Consider the following 18,148-nt stretch of genomic DNA (forward strand, 5'->3'; position numbering starts at 1 on the left):
TTCACGTTTGACCTTTCACCCTGGGTGTCAACTCCTGCCCCAAATTATTACCTCAATATGCCTTTTAACCCCCAGTCTTCACCCTTCTGGTGTCATAAAGCGGAAAACATATTTTGTTATCTGCTAATTACCCACAGCTCTAGTGACCCAGTTACTTTAGCCTGCTGGAGAGGAAGCTAAATTTGGCAGTCACACAAGAGGAGAATTAAGAAAATGGAGAAATATGTCCGTGCCAAGAGATATGGGAAAGCATGGCATATGTTCATATGCCCTCGAGCAGAGCTGCGGTGGACTCCCCCTGCTGCAACAGCAGGTGGAGTCTTTTTCCCCCCCTGTCATTCATTCACATACACATATTAGTAATGCAGGAGAAATCCTCTGTCTTCATGAGAACAGGGTAGACTCCCAACAAGACGGAAAGTAAAATTTTAAGAATATTTTGAATGTAATGAATTGGTGCACAGCGATGCAGTAAAGCAAAAATGCCTGAAAACAATGTCCATGTGGAATCAGTGAGTAGTGTGAAAGACACACACTGACCTCACAGATCACGTTTCTGGTATGTTATTAAATTGCACCGATTTCAGAGATAATCAGAACTTCTATTATTGTAAGATGCGAGATAAAAATGTCTTCCAGAGATGTGACTTCATCCCATCTCACTGTACAGGTCACATTGTGCTTTATCTCCCGGCTGTCGTCGCTATAGGTTGCTCAAATCAGATTATGGCACTGCTCATTTTAGGCACGTGACCGTGTGCCCTCAGTCTTCATGCTTCACAGAGACTCCATAAAGAGGCTGGTAAAGCTGATGGAAAATAGAGTGTATTCTCCTTTGAGAAACTCGGCATATTCGCATACTTGTGGACTCTCACACAGTAAAGCATAGCCTTGCAGTTCAAAAGTCAATTCATCAAATATATGAAAAATATGTAAACGATAAAAGGCTGATGGGATAGTAATATAAAAGGATAGAGTCGCAGTAATAATTTATAAGCTAGCACTACCTACCAACCGCATGATGTATGCCTGCATTTTCCATCTTTGATATTCCGGTCCAAGGCCCAGTTCTAAGCTCCTTGAAAATGATTGGCATTGCAAATGTCTTTTTCCCTTCTTCCTTTTTTGAAGTTCGCTCATTCTCTCCTTCCGTCTCACCTCCTTTTATACCCTCCCTCTCTCTTTCTCTCTCCTTTTGTTGCCATTTCCCCTCTCCTTCTTCAATTCAAACTCAAGACAGGTATTATGCAGAAGGTAATGGGGTGTGAACTGAAGGGAAAAAATATAAGAATAGTGCCTGACAGTCATCCTTCCTTGTTAAGATCCACAGCAGAACTGAAATTCCTGCTACATAGTAAACAGGGCTTGAAACTGGAAGGCAGGTTTCTGGTTATATGTGTGCAGTAATGGGCTATTCTCTATTTCCTCTGCACTGTTAGCCAGTATTTACTGTACAAGTCCTGCAGGAGAGATTAGATTCCACCAGGCTCCTCTGGGCAGGGAGGAAAACGGCCCAGCAAGGACCTCTATTCATTAAGTCCTTAATTGCTAATTGGGGTCTTTGAATGATTCAGCAATAGCTGCTGCTGTTGGGGCATTAGCTGAGTAATTTATGGCTGAGAGGGAGCATGGAATAATGAACGAGAGTGAGACAGTGTTATTAAAAAAGGGCACTGGTGCCCACATAGTGTTGTTATTACACAGCCACCTTATGTTAATGCTCAGAAGTCTGTGGTATGCTCTTTTTTTTCTGGCTAATTTTCACCATTTATCTGAGTTAAATTCATTATGTTCTGCAGTTAAATTTAATTTAGCACTAATGCAATTTGACTCTGCACTCACATGCAAATTTAATTGTATATTTTTTGATTAAGCATATTATTGTGCCTTTGTGGAATTTGTGCATTTAAAGTGATGACGTCTCTTTCTTTGACTGTGACAGACAATGAAAAATTGCGGCGGTCCTATCAGCTGCAGTCATTATTCCTGCTCCAAAGTCTCCCAGTAACAATAAAAGCTGGTGGGTCACTGAGAGATTCTTAACAGCATTTTCCCCAGCATTTTGATAAATCTTCACACCTCATGCTGTGTATATTCTCACATAAGAGAGGACGGGGGGAAAAAACTCATACATGGAAGCAGCATAGTTTATAAATGTTTTTCTGTCCACATTTCGTTTCTCGTTTGGCTGTGATTCAAAAGAATGGAGAAAACGGGCGTATCATAAAAAATGATTCCTCTGTAATGCGCATGTCTTTGAACAAAGGAGACATAAATTTGATTAATAAGCTTCAGGTATATTATTCTTACTCCCTACGGCCTCAGAGATATAGGTCTAATAATCAGCTGTTGACCCCCTGGCAACCTCTGCTTGCTATGGAAAATGTATTCCCCAGCCTTACCACATTTCAAATGGTGCAACTTTGAAGGTGACATTCTCCATTTCTGGTTTTTCAGTTTCATTGCTGCTTGACGAGTAGAGTGTTTGCACACAAGTCGGTGGTTACCAATGGTTTTCAAGCCTCCATGAATGTGGGACTACCAATAAAGTTTATAGCAACCGATTGGGGAACACAAATTTTTCCGTGGGAACAACACATCTCTTACTGTGCTGTCAAGTTGTTTTCAGATAGTTTGATTTGCTGAGATTGAAAGTGGTTACTTCCTTTCATGTGCGGCGATTACATTGAAATTACAAACCAGATGTGATTAGTTTATTGCATTCAAACTAATCATTAATGCCCGTTTCCAGCATAACATTTAATAAATCACAATACTAGGTTTAGGCCTAATAAATAACATTCACTAATCTACATCACTCTACATGATGAGTAGTTAAAATAATTTTAATCATCATCCAATTGTTACTTTAATCTGTTGTGTTTTTCTATTATAAGTTACAGAGCGGCTCATTGCACCTTTATACTGAACTCACAAATACAACAGTGTTATCAGTTTATATTCAACAAAATATTTTTCTGTTTTCTGAGTTGAATTCATTACAGTCTCAGAGAAGATTGTATTCAATGCACTCATGCAATTTTAACAAGGTTTTTCAATTTTGAAAATTAAACCTGTTTTTGTCTGGAGATGTTTTGCTGCTTTAATCAAGCTTTTTTACTGGCCCATGACTGAGAGTGACAGCCACAGACCAAGTAACTGAGTGATTTCAGCAAAATTATTGAAGCATTTTGTTAAATACTCACATCTTCACAACAGAAACATGGAAAGTGCTACGCGTCTGCAGGAAAAAAAACCCAAAACAAAAACGATACCAGAAAGAATTAAAATACACGAATGCTTCATTCTTCATGTCTGTTAAATTCGGAAAAAACAGTCAAGAGAAAAACTCAATTAGCCTGGTATCACCATAGTGTTTATTGTTCTTATTACACATTAAACATTCAGGGTATATAGTGTTAATATAAGGCAGGGATGTCAAACATAAGGCCTGGGGGCCAGAACCTGCCTAGAAAAGATTTCTGTTTTTTCACGATTGACAATAATTTATTATTTATTTTACAGCAGTAGATTCAAGGTTTTTCACACTGAGAGGAGAGTTCAGTGGCCCATGATGTTAAATACCCCTGTTTGACACCTCTGGTCCCCTGATAAAAGGTTTAGAGGTGGTTGAAGAACTTCTCCAGACATGCCACTCTTGCTGTTTAGCCTCTTTTGGCTAAGCTAACCTCCAGCTTCATCTTTATCAAACATATGCTCAGGTGGAATCTATCTTAAACACCTTAAACCTACCTGCTGTTTATGGCTGATTAACATTTGTTTGATCTATTTTAATCTACATGATGATCCTCATGTTTGCGTTACACATGTTAAACAGTAGAAAGAGAAGAAATAATCCATAGCTGCATTGGTGCCCAGTTTGTAAATTTAGATTGTATGAAAGCGTAATTAGGTTTCAGTACACATTTATTTCCCTTGTAATGTGTTTGGCTGTCCATCAAAGAAATGAGGCAAAAAGGTGAAAAGGTGTCTTATTATAAACCAATATTTTGTTCACTTGAGCAGCCACGTTTTTCCAGAAAGGCACTACAAGCAAGAGACATGAGACACAGCTGGAAAACACCTGCCTCCTGATAAAGCAGAACTGACATGTGTCGATGGCTCTGTTCAGACAGACTATGAAGATGTCTGCAAATTAAACTTTCCTCTGTTGACGAGAGTCAAGGTTAGTCGCTTTCGGTTGTACGCTGTCAACTTGCTAAAGATAAAATGCTGCAGTGCAGCATTCAAACAGTGGGGAGTGAGTGTGGCCTGAATGCATCTTTCACATCCCATATGTGTTTGTCATATCGGATGAGGAGTTTTCATCTTTCTTCCTCAGACAGGAGCGTGAGTCAGTGAGGAGAGATCAGGGAGAGAGGAAGTGCTAAAATGATTACTTTCACGGGTTCCTCGCTTCTTTATCTCAGGAGAATTCAGGCTCTGAAGCCCCTGACAGTCAGTGTGAAAGGACCAAAGAGGATCCATGAAATACTTACACTTGGAACCTCTGCAACACGGGAGGATGCTGTAGAAGCCCTGAACAAAAAAAGGAAAGGAAAACATCACTGTCAGAAACTCACTTCTGTGTTATAAGAAAGACTTTTAAGAGACAAAACAAAGTCTGTGTGTAGAAAAACATGCCAGTGATGAGTTTGGATGTATTCACAGCTCCGGTGATGCACGAAGATGTAATTTTGCATTAATGTCAGGAGCGTTAAGCATGCCAAGATGAATCCAGCACCATCTCTCTCCTCCTGTCTTGCCTATCAGACTGCTTTGAATTCGATGTGAGCATGTTTCCTGGCCTGGGACGTTTCCACCAAGCATTTGCCAGCAGTTATGCCACATGCTTCTTCTTAAAAGGCTTTGAGGATCTTAGAGCCTCATGAATATTGTAAATGGCCTTTGAAGTCTCTTTCTTTCCATTTTGAAAACCAGAGGAATAATGTTACTCCTTTTTCCTGTGATCACTTTCATTAAAAACATGTAATTGAGGATAACTGAGTGATGCTCTACGTGAAAAATGTGGAGACTGAAAGCTTCTGCTTAGACTGACTGTGGTTGTATTTTTGTACCAGATGCAGCCTGCGGTTATTTAAAGCGTCGCTTGAGCGGTTGCTCAGTGACCATCTGATGCTGTCAGCTGCTAATAGAAGTTTGACAAGTTTGCAGACATTGTAAGAAACTTCAAGCCATTAGTCGAGGTAATGTCTTGTGTCTACAAGCAACTTTGCACCAGGCTTTAAACTCAGAAACAGACATACAAACACTTAAGAAGCAATTTGCTGTTTTCAACCGTTTCTGGTCCATATAGCTGTTTTTGCTCGATGCTGTTCCCTCAGGCTTTGAAGAACCTGCTGATGCTGGGCAGGCATTTGTCTTCGTGCTCATTACCTTACTTAGATGCTAACGTTTGAGCAGCTGTGGCTCAAGCTATAGAGGGAATGTCCCCTAGTCACAGAGATGGCAGTTTGAGAACAACATATATTCAACCCAAAGTTACTCTCGATGGCCGGTGAGCTTCTAATATTCAGGTAGGAAAGCGTAGCCACTTGCTATGCAATTATCTAATGAAAGTTTGGACATCTATGGTTTGGATGGTGCGGTGGTTAGGTGGTTACAGTTGCCAAAGGGTTCCTGGTTTGAACCTGCCTACAGGCTTTTATGTGTGAAGTTGGTGTTTTGTTCTTTCTGGGTACTCCAGCTCCCTCTTACAGTCCAAAGACATCCATGTTAGGTTAACTGGTCATTCTAAATTGGCCATAGCTCTACCCTGGGTACCTCACCTTCTACCCAGTGGAGGTTTCAGGTTCCCTACGATTCTGAATTGGATAAGTGGCTAAGAGTGTGGATCATTTGGGTTCTAATGTATATTTTAACAGTTCAGTGTATATTGGAACAGTTAGATTTTAGCAGTAATGAACACCTATACTGACTCCTCAAACTGCATGAAAATAAAATAATAAAATAATAAGGTAGCCTCTAAAATATGTCATTAACTCTGAAACAATACAACCATGCATGCTGTAAAGTCTGCTAATTATAATTTCAAGGCTGTACTTCCAGTAGTTTACTGGAATATTTTCTGGACCAAAGCGACATTCCCACCTCCAAAGCTAAAATTCTTTTTAAAGAATAAATCCTCACTGCAGTTTTTTTTTTAAGAATGAGCGATGGTGCAGATGTAAGACTCTTTTGTCTCATATTAATACATGTGATTAATCTTGTGATCACTGAAAACTCATTCGCTGTTTTAAGAGAGAATATGTATAATTGTTCAGTTTTTGCCTTTTGCTCTTTTTGACCTTTTTAGTGGCTTTACATTGTGTAGTTGTAGTGTCTTGATGCATACTTAATCATCCAGGTGAGGAAACCCCAAAAAGTTGATTCTGTATGTCCAGATAAGCAGAATCAACTTTTTGGGATGTGTAGTTGTAGGTCTTTTTAAAGAGTGGATGCAGTGATTTAAACTGTTTGGCTGTAGAAATGTGTTGATTCACAAGAATACTACAAACGAACAAGTTAATGTGATTGTGAACAATACCACAGGTAAAAAAAAAAGAAAAAAAAGAAATTGCCTTTTGCATATTTGTTAAGGCTCATGGATGCAAACGCTTCTAAAGTGAATCTCTCCTGTTTGTTTGGAAGGAAACTCCTTTATGTGTACAGGCTGATTTAAATTTCTGTGGTGAATCTTCTTTGTGCTACGGTGTAACTGACCGACATCGTTACGAGTATTCATGCTTTTGCGTACCGTCTGCCTCGGAAAATCCTTATATTGAAGCTATGATTATTTTTCTCCCACTGATAAATGAAAAAACTGTGGGGAAAAAGTATCTGGAAACCCAGGAGGGATTGACAGTACTGAACAGGCCAAACACAATAGTTGTAGGCTGCATCGACATGATGTGTAGCTCGATTTTCCAGGGAGATGCATGTCAATTATGGCATCTGTTATGGCGTAGGTTACATCGTAGGGTTAATGCTGAGTGTCCATTAATTAAATGTAAGAACAGCAGATTCCATTTAGCATGTCCCACTCCACTGTATGTAATGAATAAATATATAATACCTAAAAAAATTATTTACAAACTACTGTAGTCTTTCCAGCACGGTGCATTTAAACCGCTTAACTAGTATTTAATAAGCAAATGCCACCTCTTTCATTCAGTGCTCAGCATTTGTCTGAATCACATTTTCTCTTATTAAATCTATTTAAATTATTCTCCTGCTTAATCAACTATCTTCCATCTAATGGCCTCACCTCTGTACATTTGCCTCAAAGAGGCCATTCAGTGCACTCCACATCCATCAGTCACTCCGCAGGTTAGGTAAGGTGTTGGGGGTGCGATACCATTCAAAAGGTAGAGACAGGGTGAATGGGATTTGAGGTTTGATTGGATACAGTGTCAGCTTCCTGCTCTCTCACTACCGATAATTAAGTCAATTAAACTCACAGCACTACCGTAATATGGGAATTGCACCAGTCTTAATTCATCTACTCTTCTCTGTTGTGCAAAAGGAGATTTTTTAAAGAGCAGCAGAGGAGATTTAGAGTGGATTATGTGTGGGTGGAGGCAAAGGATGGAAGTAAAGAAGCGGTTCGGGAGCATGGGAACCTGAGAGAGGATTGAATGCAGTCAGTGTGACTGTGTTGGTGTATATGTGTGCAGATGTTTAGAGTAACTGTCACTCGACATGCTCGCACCTCCACCTCCAGCAGGGAAAATATTTCTGAGAAAATACCTATGGATATAACTGCACCTCTTTTTGTATATGTTTTATGTTCAGTTCATTTGGTTTCAGCTGTGCAGCAAAATCAAGCAATTAAATATATTCCCAAGAGGCACATCAGCTAGCAAGTACTATATAGAAAACAGTAAATATTTTAGATTCTATAAAATGAGTTTTATGGATTTCTTAGCTTTAGTGTTTAATTAGAAGACAACGCTCATCCAGCAGGTGATTAGCTTAGCCTAGCACAAAGACAGCTAACTTGATTCAGTACAGGAAATAAAATCTACTAATGAGAATTTTTAAAGCTCTTTCATTAACAAATTATATATTATAAAAATGCTGGGCCTGGCTAACAAATAGTGCTTGTTATGATGTTGACATTTTCCAGTTTTATGACTCCATAACACAAGAACAACCCAGAGCACCCTCTCAATTAAGAAGCTTAAACCACAGAGATTGTAAATTAATTGATTATGACTATATATAAACAAATATATCTAAATTCTTAGTATTAATAATTAATCTCTCTACTCTCTGTGAGTAGCTGTAACAGCGCTAACCACTGGGACTCACTTCTGTCCTTATAGCCTCACGAGAGCTTATCCTGCATGACAATGTGTCTACACTTTGTGAAATCTGGGTTAAGAAAGCCTCATTACACACTCTCACTCACAAACAAAGACCACCACCAACTGGGAATTCCAAGAAGAAACAACCTGAAAGTTTTTTCCTTGCTCTTGAAGTGGATGTGTCCGATTCTTGTGGTGCACATCTTTATGCTCGTCTCCCAGGACTGTGGCATGATAGGAGCAAACAGTGCAGGCTCCACAGAGGTGTAAAAAGATCATGATGTGCTGCTGATGTTTACAGAAGGATTGCCCTAAGATGAATTCTAGATGACCTATTTGCTTTATGCTTAAATGCAAATTCATGTTAGGAGTCCAGTTAAATTATCTTTATTTCTGTTGACCTGGTTTCTGTTTGAAAGCAATTCTTCTGGTGGTTAAAATATTCACATGCTTTCACATACCATGCTGCACTCAAATAAATCTTTCATTCAAAGAGTACTTAACCTAAGCATAAGTAGTGGTTATGCAGTTAAATGTCATTTGTGATATTATGATGCAAATATAATGACATACTACAAGTTTAATGCTGATAACCTGGGCGGTTGGTACCTTTACACATAGCAAGTTTGTACATATTCAGAAAGTACACCTCTCAAGTCTAAGGTTTTATCAGGTGTTTATCAGGATATAATAAAAAATCTCTGTGTTTTGCTTGTTAAAAAAAATCTAAATACAACGTGTTACACCATGTCATTTATTTGTTTGAGCTTGTAGAATGACCTTTAGCTGCTTTAGCATGTAGTAATTGTTTTCTGTATGAATTTATCAGTCTGCCACATGGCTGTGGAGGAATTTTGGTACACTCATATTTACACCATTGCTTCAGCTCATTGAGGTTTGCCAACATTCATTTATGCACAACAACACAGCATTTCGAGCAGGTTGAGGTCTGGACTTTGACTGGGCCATTGCAACACCTTGATTTTATTCCTTTTTCAGCCTTCCTGTTGTTGATTTGCTCTTGTGTTTGGGATCATTGTCGTGCTACATGATCCAATTTGAAACAAACTTTAGCTGGACAAATGCCCTCAAATTTGACTTAGGATTATTTTGGCATACTGAGATGGCTCAATACCTCAAGCTGCCCAAGTCCTGTGACTAAAAAACAAGCCCAAATCTTCACCCCTCCAGCGCCGTGCTAAGAGCTGGTATGCTGTGTTTGGTTTGCATTAGGGCCAAACATCTCCACTTTAGTCTCATTTGTGCAAAAAAATTAGTTTTTACTGAAGTTTTGTCGTTTGTATAATGTGGCCATTACATTTGCTGTTTTTGCTCTGGTGAACAACACCGAACGACAAACCTGATGTCACATCTCCTCGTCGAAGCCACTGCTTCAGTCTTGTTTTGGCTGGTTGTGCACCAATTACCTACACCTTGTATGTTGGTTGCTAGCGATACAGCCAGTTTGTCGTGTCGATTTTTTAAACCACCATTTTAATGATATATCAGTACAAGCCCAGAATTCACAGTGTATACAGAGAGAGTTGTTGCAAAAGTTTGAAAAGATTACATTAGATTTCTCCTGCTATACCAGTGCTGATGTCTGGGGCCTCACACCTATCATTCAAGTGAATGCAACATCAATGGCAATGTGCAAAGCAACCAAAGCGGCAGGTATAATGTGATCCTAAGCTGTGTTGCCATGCTGTTTTTAGAAAAAAAGATACTTTCTCATGGCATCCTTTACAAACAAGGTACTGTCATTAACATACTTCTGCGTTTGCACTTAGTTTTTGGTAAGTAAATAAATAATGGATGTAAATAAATAATATTGGTATATTTACAGTTTTAAGACTTGCTAAGGACTTTTTTAATGTGCCGATACGTAGGGTGTGCTTTATTTATCACATGAACATGTATATAGAAACAATGTGTCAACCATAGCTGTAACAATATATAATACTACATTTTCTCCCTTTTGAAATGCTATGAAAAAGATGAACATAGTTATTATAATGTGAAATACTCAGTTGGAGTATAAAGGCCACCGCTGGCACTGCATATAGAAGAGACTCAAAAGGAAAAAAAAGAAAGTAAAACAGTGAGTGGGGATTCTTGTGACTTCAGTGTGATGTGCTATTTTCAAATGTGGGAACACAGTTCACATATATAGTGAGATCTATCAGATTCACACGCCTGAATCACAGCCGCCTCCGTGTCAGAGTTCCTCTCCCCTCCTGCAGACAGCAATCTGTCTCAGTCTCCGTGCTCACTGAGGTAGGCACAAGTACAAGTGAACACTTAGACAAGGATAATAACAGCATAAGCAGCATAACGACTCATGAGCTGTAACCATGTGATTCACTGAATACTCGAGATAAATAATGTAGAATTTTAAAATAGCAGTTTAGGCAAAAATAACCAAAATCAGTCTGTTCAGACATTTTAAATGTATTTGATTTTCATTGGGTTTTTGATTTTTGCTTCCACAATCAAGCAATTAGTTTAAAAATATATAAGCAGCGGAGTAAATCCAAAGTTACTGTCAGTCATTTTTTAAATTATAGATTTTCTTGTTTTTTCCTTTGTTTTGTCAGCAAACTGAATATTGTTGGGTTTTATCAACTAAATAAATAGACACCAGGAAACCGCTCTCTCTTGCCATATTTTATTTTTTGATGTTTTAAATGATTAATTGAGAAAATAGTTGAAAGATGATTGAAAGAAAAATGTCAGCAATCAAGGTTTGGCTTTGTAAAATTATGTTCAATGGTGCCTGGAGTTTGATTTAAACTTTGCTTGATATTTATTGTAATTATTATCTATCAATGTCTTCCTCTTTGTCAGTCCTTTTGCTCATTTGGTTAATCATAAAACATTCTCAGGAGGGAAAGATGACACCAAATACATGCTGTATTATAATTTTTACATGTGGCAGTTGTAAAAATAAATACGTGAATATGACTAATCTGAAATCATTAAAGATTTGTCAGCCTTTAGGATAACATGCAAGCATTTTTTCCCCAATTTTACTAGGAAGGGATTTGTTTCTCAGCCTGTACAAAGAAAATCTGAGGAATTATTTACAACATATGCTCTCAGATCTGACCAGTGTTTACATCCCACTGCTGCTCGCTGTTTGACTCTCTATGTATAACCTCTGCAATCTAACCTTCCTGGCTTCCTGAGCAGTGTTCAACTGTGTCTCCCTGCAGGTATTGCTGCAGGAATAGGATGACTGGGAAGACCCAGACTAGCAACGTGACCAACAAGAATGATCCGCGCTCCCTCAACTCTCGCGTTTTCATCGGCAACCTCAACACAGCCGTAGTAACCAAGGCTGACATTGAGGCCATCTTTGCCAAATACGGCAAGATTGTGGGCTGTTCTGTCCACAAAGGCTACGCCTTTGTTCAGTACGCCAGCGAGAGGAATGCCCGGGCAGCCGTGGCTGGAGAGAACGCCAGGATCGTTGCTGGACAATCACTTGGTAAGCAACAATTTTGATCCATGAACAGGTGAAACTTTCCATTATACTCCACATATACTACAGTGAACATATGATCAACTGAAGCAGTAAATTCAGTACTTGCAGTATAAACAGAGAGAACTTCTTTCTTTACAGCTTAAATACTTTCAATACTTCGGAGTTGGTTCTAGTTTCACTGTGTGTCAGGACCATTGACTGTTTTCTACAGTCAATGGTCAGGACATACAATTGTGGTCAGAAGTTTCCATACACTGATCAACAATAGTTTGGGGCTTTTAATTGTTATTTTTTAAACCTTTTCCACAGGGGAATGATTGTACAACATACATCTGTACATACATTCCAGTGTTAATGTCCTCTTAGCAGAAGTGAGGAATGCCGAAGGTTTTAGTTTTGGTTTAGTTTCTAGTTTTCAGTGTACATGTCCACTTTTAATCGTCAGATTGAGCTGAAAATTCAGAGCAGGAAATTAACGTGATTATTTACTCCAGCACTGTACTGTACAATTTTCAGGTACTTGTATGAGTGTTTGGATTTGCAGTAAATCTACTACATTCTCTCAATACACTTTAATACATTTACTTCTGAGCTTAAGCCGCTATTGTTGACAGATCTGATTATGACAGAATAAACTTCTGGGTACTCTCATCCAGAAAGCCCGCATCCGTGCTATACAACAGCAAAAGCAGACTGAAAGCCTGCTGGTGGTTTATCTTTGTCTCTGTGCTTTTTTTTTTTTTTTTTTACTGTGTTGCTTTGACTGCAAACATTTTGTGTTTCTTTAAAGCTGTTGGCATTTTCATCTGTATTGTGACTTTTTTGTTCTGTGCCTCTTAGTAGTGTGGCTGTTTGAGAGGTTTGTGTCTCTTTGTTGTTTGATTGACTGCCCAACAAGAGATGTTAACAGTCATGTCTTACCAGGGCTCTGACCAAATGAAATCTCTAAGGCCATGTGATCTGGCTCTGTGCCTGGCAGTCCTATTCAGTAATCCATCCTGATACTACTCTTATAATGTTATATGCACACAATATAGTTGTTGAAAAATGCTCCAACTTGACCTGCTGCAGCGCTCATTTACTGCTCAATAATGTATCAATAACAATAAAATGCTATAGAGGTCACTTGCACATGACATATACGGTACAGCAATTTGAGTCTTTCCATTATATCTTTGAAAGACTTTTTCTTGGTATAAACGATTTCATAGAAGTATATTTATACTTTTACTAAAGAAAATGATCTTAATGATGTCAATTTGGATAACCTTGGTGGAAAAGCATGGGAAACCATAATAGAAATTCATGCAAACGAGGTAAGCAACAGCAGGTCATTGCTGAAAAGGATGGCTGTTCACAGAGTGCTGTATTAAAGTTAACTGGAAGGAAAACGTATGATGGGAAAAGGTGGACAAGCAACAGTGGATTGTCAAGAGAACTTCACAAGGACTGAGGCTGGTATCAGTGCAAGAGCCACCACACACAGTGGTATTCAGAAAAGGGGCTATAATATTAAGCCATTCCTGAACAAGAGACAGTGTCAGAAGTATCTTGTGTGGGCTAAGGAGAAAAAGAACTGAAATATTGCTGAATAGTCCACAGTCCTCTTTTCTGGTGAAGGTACATTCGTTCATTTCATTTGGAAATCAAGGTCCCAGAGTCTGGAGGAATAGTGGAGAGCACAGAATCCAGACCAGTGTAAAGTTTCCTAAGTCTGGGTTGATTTGGGGTGCCATGTAATCTGCTAGTATGGCTTGTCCACTGTGTTTTACCAAGTCCAGATTCAACGTGGTCATAAACCAGAAGATGTGTATTGCTTTTTCCATCAGGACTTAGTACCTGCCCACAGTGCCACAGCTACTACCAAATTGTTTGCTAGACATGTCATTACTGTATTCAGCTCCCTAGGCCTGTTACTATCAAAACCACCTGGGCTTCAGTATCAACTCAGCAGTGTCACAAGCTGATTGTCTCCATGCCATCCTGCATTGACTCCCAACCAAGTACTCAATATAAAAATGAACATATTTTACAGAATATTAGGAAATGTTCTTCTGATTATTTTCACAATTTGAGAAGCCTGAGTTCTGATTTTCATGATCTATAAGCCATAATACAGGAAAGACCTGATATTTCACTTTACATTGAATAAATCCAAAATATATGAAACTTTCCATCCATAAATCCATCTGTTCCTGCTTACCCATCCAGATATTTACATTTTCTGAGATGAACTAGTAGACCTGAATGTTTTTTCCCCTTTTTAAATAAAATAACTAGCAATAATAAATGTTTATTTAGAAACCTAAACAAAATCAGTTTTAATTTAAAATTTAAAATATGATTGATTTGGTCCGTGTAAGGGCTTCTAGAATTATATTTCAACCTCATGGAGCCTGAACAGCTTACAAATCATCAACTCTTATTTTTAATCAATAATGCTGGAATACCTTGAGCTGTCATTTGGTTTTTACCATTCATGGTCAAAAGTTCTGCACTGTAACTGGTTGCCAGTCTTATATTTGATCTGTAAAAAGTATGAAATAATTTAATAAACTGAAGTATGGCCTCGGCAAAGTTTCTGAGATACAGAATACGTTTTTACTTAATCAGCTGAGTTAAAAAGGGAGATGCTGCGGGAAGGACACAAGGCGAGCTCGTACATACATTCAGGCCTCAGTCCTCATAGGCATTCAGTGGATCCCTCTAAGTCTTCCTTATATTACTTATTGATTGGCTCACAGCCTCCTCCATAGAGAATAAAAGTCCTCCCCAAGCCCTGTTCTCTCATTAAATATGAATAAGAGTGCTGCAGGGTCACATCTGTAATTCCACCTTATATTTGCCCAGTTTCATGCATTTCTGGATATGAAATTACATGTGGCAGTGGTAAAATTGCAAGGTTAACAGTTATTACACATAATTACGTGACTTGAGAACTGTTCTGGTATTATTGCAACTATATGACTGATCTCTTTAGTGAAACTGTCACTCAAGTTATCAGCCTGAGCCAGTAATGAAAATGTATCCTTTTAAAAAAAACACGAGAGTTTTTGATGATTATTCATATAATATGATTATTGTACTCACCAAGATATCAGTACAAGTCTAATGGTGAGGAACCCTCCAGATCTCAGACCTCTCTGGAAATGATTACTGGAACTACCCAATCTATCAGTTCATTATAATTTAAAGACCAAGTTTCTGGTTTTGTCCTTTAGTTTGTACCAAACTTTGCATTTATACATCAACAAGACTCTGTAGTTTACAGTCCTGTGAAAAAGAGTTTTCACAGACCTCTATTCAGTCCTCATGATTGAATAGCTTAGCAGCAATAACTTGAAATAACCATTTTCTGTATGGCTTTATCAGTCTCTTACATCATTGTGGAGGGATTTTGGCCCACTCTTCTTTACAGCATTGCTTCAGTTCATTGACGTTTGTGGCCATTCGTTTATTCACAGCTTTCTTAAGATCCCACACCACTGCATTTCAATCAGGTTGAGGTCTGGACTTTTCTTTTTCAGCTATTCTGTTATACATTTGCTGCTGTGCTTGGGATCATTTTCCTGTTACATGACCTCGTTCTGGCAAAGGTTTAGCTGGTAGATGGGTTCGCCTCACATTTGACTCTATAATACTGTGGTATACAGGTCGATCAATGTCTGCAAGGCACCCAGGTCCTGTAACTACAAAACAAGCCAAGATCATCACCCCTCCACCACCGTGTGCGACAGTTGGTACGAGGTGCTTATTCTGATGTGTTTGTTTTTTGCCAAATGTGGCTCTCATTTGTACAAGTCTTGTGTCTTTATCAGATGCGACTCTGGAAGTCTAAGCCTTGCTGCCTTGTTCCTTTTAGAGAGAAGAGACTTTCTCCTAGTAACACTTCCAAATGAGCCACACTTGTCCAGTTATTTTCTAATTGTGCTGTCAGGAACTTTAACATGCTAACTGAAGACTGTAGAGTCAAAGCAGTCCACCAACTAACTAAAAGAATACCTGAGCTCACCACAGTTAGGTAAAAATATAAAAACTGAAATTTGGTAACCGACAGCTCCTCAGATAACATAACCCTTTCTAACATTTGCTATAAGGCTTTACTTTTCAAAGTGAATAGCTGTCTCAGACAGAGACAATGTTAGAGACATTTCAGGGATACTTAATTTAGTAAAACTGGCAAAAACAGTAAACACTGTGATTTTTTTTTTTTTTTACATCATAGTTAAAATAGAAATGCCACAAAAGCCAACGTTGTTTGCATATGATTAATTCAAGTTGCTGTTCAGACTCAAAAATTGTCAAGTGTATAGTGAAATGTGATAGGGGGGCACCAGAGATTAGCATCAATTCACTATCCGACAACATATGAAAAAGTATCACAATGTCTCCTGTGTGTTTGCAGGACATTTGTCAGCTGAACCCTTAAGCTCAGTAATGAAAACCCAATGTCAAATCCCTGCTTATATGTCTTGCTAGCTGTCAGCTTATCAGGCAAACCAGCTGTGTCTTCAGGAAACAAATATAAAATAAAGACAGACCAGCCAGGGTTTGCTCCTTTTGATTTTCTCTCTATTTTTGTTTGAAAAAACTAAAAACAACAAAACAAAACCACATAAAGACCATAGGTCTATTTGAGAAATAGCAGTATTCTAGCTTTGAACAGTCTCTTTATGGCTAAGTTAGACTATCTGTCAGCTAGCTTCAGCTCAGAGCCCAATCAACTGTTTTAAACAGTTTTCCAGCAAAGATTGTGTTTAAAAAAATAGATGTGGTCTTTATGTTAGCTTCCTTTTAGCTAGAAGTTGTCATGTAGTTGTACAAGGCAGTAAAGTTATTAGTTAATGCTAATGAGCTTAGCTAGCAAGATATCTATAGATATGTATAGACATGCATAACTGCTATTTAGTGCTAACAGACTAATGAAACACTAGAATCTCACTCACCTAAACTGAAGCACAAGGATGCACCAAAGAGCAAGCCGTCAAGTGTCAGATTATTTCCTAAAATCGCTCCAAAAGACACCAACAGTGCAGACAAAGTAGAAAGTTTTAGTTTAGTGACTCTAATTAGCAGAGGTGAGGCTGCTAATTAAATGATCCACCACAGCTGCCAGGTGTTGAGGCATCTGCCTGTCAAACCAGCCAAGCTCCTAGCTTCAGTGTCCAGGTGGATAAGTTATAAAAAAATAAATTACCCTCCTGAGAGTTGTTATGATGTGTTAAACAATCCATAAAGGACCAAACTGTTTGTACCAGGCTGTAAATGTGCTTTTAATGCTGCAAAGTTGGGCATTTTAACATTGGAGTTTTTGGCTCTGACTTCAGTATTTTAGCTCTCTTTCCAAATGAAGTGACCGCTGGCTCTAGCTTAACTAGCTATCCCTCCTGTGTCCCTATCTTCCTGTCTGTGCTGGCTCTAGCTTTGTGTTAAATGTACCATGAAAAAAAATGGTATCAATCACTTCATCTAAGTAGCAATCAAAGTTTTTGCTCAGGTGTAAATAAAAATTTTAGCTCTAAATGTAGGCCAGAAATTGGGGGTATAATAAGATCTCCAATAAAAGCTGCTCATCACTGCATTCATAAGACCCAGTTAGTGCCAAGAAAAACAGTCGTAGTCATAAACATCACTCTGTTTCACTTTGCCACAACACAGACATATTCACAGTGATGTCAGCACAAAACCACGTCCCCTTTGCTCTGCTAAAAGAAGCTCGCCTCATTGTTATGCATGCTGACACAGATGTATTCTCTGAGAAACACACAGAAAGAGTGTCTAGAGAAGATCTCGGGTCAACACGTCATCTGAGCTTCATACAGCAGCCAAAGTGAAATACGACTTTGCTTAGTTTGCCATACTGTGGCTCCACTGGCTGCTCTTGATTGTCTGACCATCTGTGCGCGCACACACACACACACACACACATGCACACACACACACACACACACACACACACACACACACACACACACACACACACACACCGACATTAAATCCAGTATATTAACAATGCACAGTAGTAAGTGTCTGAGGTGCTCTGTAGTTGCCTAAAGTAATGTCTCTTCCTACTTTGGAAGTAATCTCTTCTGCCTTTATTCTTCCAAGAAATTTAACCCTAAACACCTTATCTTTTAAACATGAACTTCATATTTGATTATGCTCCAGAGGCATCTGCAACCTGCCTAAGATATTAATGCTTGATATTTTCCTTAACATTTTTTTTATTAAATTATATTCACTGAAGCATGACAGGAAATGCAGCTGTGTGAAGGTATGATATGTGACAGGAATGTTACAAGGTCAGAATCAAACCTGTATATCCTGCAGCGAGCAGCTCAGCCTGCTGAGG

At 38.6% G+C, this 18,148-nt stretch overlaps 1 protein-coding gene across 2 annotated transcripts in view; it reads left to right on the top strand.

The window, feature by feature from the left end:
• LOC102780227 (RNA-binding Raly-like protein) overlaps nucleotides 1-18,148 on the top strand; it is a 57,153-nt gene that overhangs the window by 6,774 nt on the left and 32,231 nt on the right. For both annotated transcript variants that reach the window (XM_006792203.3, XM_006792204.3), the window contains exon 2: nucleotides 11,525-11,799. In XM_006792203.3, the coding sequence (XP_006792266.1) occupies nucleotides 11,544-11,799 (256 nt within the window). In that variant the 5' untranslated portion in view covers nucleotides 11,525-11,543. The remainder of the gene's footprint in view (nucleotides 1-11,524; nucleotides 11,800-18,148) is intronic.

This window comes from Neolamprologus brichardi, chromosome 18 (genome assembly GCF_056152115.1).
Source record: "Neolamprologus brichardi isolate AB-2024 chromosome 18, ASM5615211v1, whole genome shotgun sequence".
Classification (NCBI taxonomy): Eukaryota; Metazoa; Chordata; class Actinopteri; order Cichliformes; family Cichlidae; genus Neolamprologus; species Neolamprologus brichardi.